At 38.6% G+C, this 5960-nt stretch overlaps 1 protein-coding gene across 1 annotated transcript; it reads left to right on the top strand.

Annotated features, from left to right (window-relative positions):
• The first annotated feature begins 246 nt into the window (after positions 1–246).
• Positions 247–1191, top strand: LOC116861287 (olfactory receptor 2W1-like). The gene has a single exon (XM_032847837.1). It carries the CDS (start codon positions 247–249, stop codon positions 1189–1191), a length of 945 nt encoding a protein of 314 aa, XP_032703728.1.
• The last annotated feature ends 4769 nt before the right edge of the window (positions 1192–5960 follow it).

Below are 5960 nucleotides of genomic sequence, written 5' to 3'. Positions count from 1 at the left end.
GATTTACAATTCAGTGTGATTGGGTTTACCATTTTATTGTTAAAACCATTCTGGTTATGAGTGAACACAGAGAGGCTCTGGCACGGAACACAAGAAAGCGTAAACAGAGGTGTTCCAAATGAGAGAAAACACAAGAATGAGTGAGTTTGGGATATTCATGGCAAACTACAGAGATTTTTATTTCTGCCTAGGGCTGATGCTATTTTGATTACCATGATCTTGTCTCCTAGACTTTCCTAAGGAGCCATGGACACAAACAATGGAAGTTCCACAACAGATTTCATCCTGCTGGGCTTTTCTGATCGACCCCAATTAGAACCCATCATCTCTGGGGTGGTCTTCATCTCCTATATTGTGACTCTGGTAGGAAACACAACCATCATTCTTGTATCTTACCTAGACACCCAGCTCCATACGCCCATGTATTTCTTCTTATCCAATTTGTCCTTTTTGGATCTCTGCTATACGACTAGCATTATCCCCCAGATGCTGGTAAATCTATGGGGTCCGACAAGGTCTATTACATATGGAGGGTGTGTGCTCCAATTCTTCTTTGCCCTTGACCTGGGATCCACTGAATGTCTTCTCTTGGCTGTGATGGCCTATGACCGCTATGCTGCTGTCTGTCAACCTCTTCACTACATGGTAATAATGAACCCTCAACTTTGCCAGAAGATGGTGCTCACTGCCTGGTTAGGTGGTCTTGGAAGTGCCTTAATTGTTTGCTCCTTGACTTTGAATTTGCCAAGATGTGGGCACCGGGAGATAGATAATTTTTTGTGTGAGATGCCAGCATTGATCAAGATGGCTTGTGTCTATTCAAAAGTAATTGAGATCACTGTCTTTGCTCTTGGAGTGGTATTTCTTCTAGCACCTATATCACTAATTCTTATCTCATATGGAGTTATCACTCAAGCTGTCATGAGGATCAAATCAGAGGCAAGATGTCATAAGATCCTTAATACATGTGGTTCCCACCTCACAGTAGTAACTCTATTTTACGGAACAATCATTTACATGTATATGAGGCCACAGAATAGCACATCCCAAGATGAGGGGAAGTTCCTTACTCTCTTTTATGCAATCATCACACCCAGCCTTAACCCTCTGATCTACACTTTAAGAAACAAAGATGTAAAGAGCGCAGTAAAGAGAATATTACATGTAGAAAAATGGTCAGCCAAGTCGTGAGTTAGATGGAAGAGAGCTAGGAAATAATATTGACCTTTACCAACAGAAGATGAACTGATTCATTTATGCAAAGAGCTCTTAATGGGTGTTCACCACACACCAAGATTTGTTGTAAGTATTGACTTTGTAAATAAATAGGAAATAGATAAAAATTACAAGGAGAAAGAGATAAAAATTACAAGGAGAAAGAGATACAGACACATAAAGAAGCTTCATACAGAGAGAGGAGCAAGATGGTGGAAGAGTAGGACACCCAAATATCATCGGGTCCCAGGAGTTCAGCTAGATAGTTATCAAACCATTCCAAACACCTACAAACTCAACAGGAGATAGAAGAGAAGAAGAGCAGCAATTCTAGGAACAGAAAAGCCACCACTTTATGGAAAGTAGGACATGCAGAGAAATGAATCTGAGGTAACCTACGGGAAGACAGACCACAGTGGGGAGGAACAAGGGTGGTGCAGTTCTGCCTCGGACAAAGACATTTGAGAATCACTACAACAGGCCTCTCCCCCAGAAGATCAGCAAGAAATCCAGCCAAGACCAAGTTTACTGATCAACGAGAACTGCGGAATTCCAGAGATACAGGGATGCAACACATAGAATTCTTGGCTTTTTTCCATGATCCTTTAGTCTTTCAAATTTAAATTTTTTCATTTTATTTTCTCTTATTCTTTTTTAATTTTTCCTCTTTCATATTTTAATGATTTTAACTACCTTATCTTAGCAATACCTTTTTATTTTTTTTAAGATTTTATTTATTTATTTGGCAGACAGAGATCACAAGTAGGCAGAGAGGCAGGCAGAGAGAGAGAGAGAGGAGGAAGCAGGCTCCCCGCTGAGGTGAGAGCCCGATGTGGGGCTTGATCCCAGGACCCTGGGATCATGACCTGAGCCGAAGGCAGAGGCTTTAACCCACTGAGCCACCCAGGCGCCCCAACAATACCTTTTTTAAAATCTTTTTAAATTTTCATTGTTAAAGTCATATTTTATCCCTTCATTGTATTTAACCTTATTTTTTGTATACATATAGGTTTTTTTTTTCTTTAAAAAAATTTTGGCATACAGTTTCTTCTAATAGATCAATATATACCCTAAATCTAGTGCACAGCTCTGTTCTAATCCAGCCTGATCACATTCTTTCCTCTTTTTTTAATTCTTTATTCAACCAACTTATCTTATCAATTCCTTTTTTTAGAATCTTTTTAAATTTTCATCTTTACAGTCATATTCCATTGCTTCATCATGTTCACCCTTATTTTTGTGTGTGTGTATATATATACATATATAAGTTTTTCTTTCTTTAAAATTTTGGGAGGTAGTTTCTTCTAGCAGACCAAAATACACCCAAAATCAAACGTGTGGTTCTGTTCTATTCACTAGTCTAATATATATATATATATATATATATATATATATGATATAGATATATATATATGATATATATTTATATTTTATATCATATATATATATATCTATATCATATATATATATATATTTGTTTTCTTTTTTCCCCCTTTCTTCCACACTCAGTTTTGGGTCTCTTCTGATTTAGTTAGTGTATATTTTTCTGGGGTCATTGCTATCCTTTTAGTATTTTGTTCTCTCATTCATCTATTTATATCTGGATAAAATGACAAAGCAGAAAATCTCACCTCAAAAAAAAAAAAAAAAGAACAAGAGGCAATACCAATGGCTAGGGATCTAATCAATATGGACATTAGAAATATGTCAAAACTAGAGTTCAGAATGATAATTATCAAGGGGCTAGCTGCACTCGAAAAAATCATGGAAGATACTAGAGAATCCCTTTCAAGAGAAATAAAAGAACTAAAATCTAACCAAGTTAAAATTTAAAAAGCTATTAATGAGGTGCAATAAAAAATGGAGGCTCTTACTGCTAGGATAAATGAGGCAGAAGAGAGAATTAGGGATATAGAAGACCAAATGATGGAGAATAAAGAAGCTGAGAAAAGAGAGACAAACAACTACTGGACCACAGGGAGAGAATTCGAGAGATAAGTGATACCATAAGTATTAGAATAATTGGGATTCCAGAAGAAGAAAGAGAGAGTGGGGCAGAAGGTATATTGGAGCAAATTATAGCAGAGAATTTCCTTAATTTGGTGAAGGGAACAAGCATCAAAATCCAGAAGGCACAGAGAATCCCCCTCAAAATCAATAAAAATAGGTCCACAACCCATCATCTGATAGTAAAACTTACAAGTCTTAGTGACAAAGAGAAAATCCTGAAAGCAGCTTGGAACAAGAGGTCTGTGACATACAACAGAGAAATATTAGATTGGCAGCAGACCTACCCACAGAGACCTGGCAGGCCAGGAAGGACTGGCATAATATATTCTGATCACCAAATGAGAAAAATATGCAGCCAAGAATATAATATCCAGCTAGGCTGTCACTGAAAATAGAAGAGATAAAAAGCTTCCAGGACAAACAAAAATTAAAGTAATTTGCAAACACCAAACCAGCCCTACAGGAAATATTGAAAGGGGTCCTCTAAGCAAAGAGAGAACCTAAAAGTAACAGACCAGAAAGGAACAGAGACAATATACAATAACAGTCACCTTCTAGGCAATACAATGGCACTACATTCATATCTTTCAATAGTTACCCTGAATGTAAATGGGCTAAATGCCCCAATCGAAAGACACAGGGTATCAGATTGGATTTAAAAAAGAAAAAAAAACAAGCCCCATCAATAGCTGTCTACAAGAAACTCATTTTGGACCCCAAAACACTTCAGATATAAAGTGAGGGCATGGAAAACAATTTACCATGCTAATGGACATCAAAAGAAAGCTGGGGTGGTGATCCTTATATCAGAAAATTAGATTTTAAGCCAAAAACTGTAATAAGAGATGAGGAAGGACACTATGTCATATTTAAAGGGTCTATCCAACAAGAAGATCTAATAATTTTATTTTTTTTCAAAGATTTTATTTATTTATTGGACAGAGAGAGATTACAAGTAGGCAGAGAGGCAGGCAGAGAGGGGTGGGGGAAGCAGGCTCCCTGCTAAGCAGAGATCCCAATGCAGGACTTGATCCCAGGACCCAGAGATCATGACCAGAGCCAAAGGCAGAGGCTTAACCCACTGAGCCACCCAGGTGCCCATGATCTAATAATTTTAAGTATCTATGCCCCTAACATGGGAGCAGCCAATTATATAAACTAATTAACGGCAAAATCAAAGAAACACATCAACAATAATACAATAATAGCAGGAGACTTTAACACCACCTGACTGAAATCTATCATATCTATCAATATGACAGATCATCTAACCAAATATCAACAAGGAAATAAGGGCCTTAAATGACACACTGGACCAGATGGACATCACAGATCTATTCAGAACATTCCATCCCAAAGCAACAGAATACACATTCTTCTCTAGTGCACATGGAACATTCTCCAGAATAGATCACATCCTGGGTCACAAATCAGGTCTCAACTGATTTTCTGACCACAGTGCTCTGAATCTTAAACTCAATCACAAGAGGAAAGTTGGAAAGAATCCAAATTGATGGAGGCTAAAGAGTATCCTATTACAGAATGAATGGTTCAACCAGAAAATTAAAGAAGAATTTTAAAAATTCACAGAAAGAAATGAAAATGAAAACACAACTGTTCAAAATCTTTGGGATGCAGCAAAGGTGGCTAAGAGGGAAGTATATAGCAAAACAAAACTTTCTAAAGGAACAAGAAAGTTCTCAACTACACAACCTTAATAAGTAATAAAGATTAGAGCAGAAATCAATGACATGGAAACCAAAAGAAGAGTAGAATATATCAATGAAACTAAGAGCTGATTCTTTTTTTTTTTTTTAAGATTTTATTTATTTGACTCGGAGACAGCACAAGCAGGAGAAGCAGCAAGCAGAGGGAGGGGGAGAACCAGACAACCCACAGAGCTGGGAGCCCGATATGGGGTTCCATCCCAGGATCCTGAGATCATGACCTTAGCTGAAGGCAGAGGCTTAACCAACTGAGCCAGCCAGGCACCCCTAGGAGCTGGTTCTTTGAAAAGATAAAGACTCACCGTTTAATCCCGGCCAGCTCCTCTAGATCTGAGGGAGACTGCTGCAGAATCTCACTGCACACACTCCATCAGAAACAATTTTTTCTTTCAGCAGAAACAAAGCAGACCAGTAAAATGTGCCTTTGCCTTTCTGGGACCAGAAAGCTGATTCTGTGATTTAGTTCCCTCTTGCTACAACATGTTTATATACTTGTGGGAGTTTTTTGGGGGGTGGGGGTGAAATCATATTGGGTATAAGGTTTGCAGAAAAGTGTGCAAATGGTTAAACGTCCAGCAGGATGAACTTTCATGAAGCAGAAGCACCCATGTGACTACACTCTGTGCACCTCGGTTGCCTACTCCTCTGTGCCCCCTTTAGGCAGTGTCTCCCTGCCTCCCACCTCTACCTGAGGTAGTAATTTTCCTGGCTTCTAACCCGATTGGCTACTTTTGCTTGTTTCTGATCTTATATGAAGGGAACAAAGCAGTATACATGCTTTTGTGTTTGGCTTCTGTCACTAGTCACAGCTAATTGCTTATGTGTTGTGCCACGTGGTAATATTACACTTTGTTATTTCACCAATGGACATTTGAGTTATCTCCAGTTTTGCTTATTACAAAGGGTGCTGCTGTGAACGGTGGGAACCTGTCTCTTGGTGAAACCATGTATGCATTTCTGCTGTGCTCGTCACTAGGAGCTATTGGGCTGGAGAGGGTGGGAGTTTCC

The sequence above is a fragment of the Lontra canadensis genome, unplaced genomic scaffold (genome assembly GCF_010015895.1).
Source record: "Lontra canadensis isolate GAN:19392208 unplaced genomic scaffold, GSC_riverotter_1.0 scaffold194, whole genome shotgun sequence".
Classification (NCBI taxonomy): Eukaryota; Metazoa; Chordata; class Mammalia; order Carnivora; family Mustelidae; genus Lontra; species Lontra canadensis.
The sequence above is the reverse complement of the archived record's forward strand: the minus strand, read 5'-3'. Positions and strand labels throughout refer to the sequence as shown.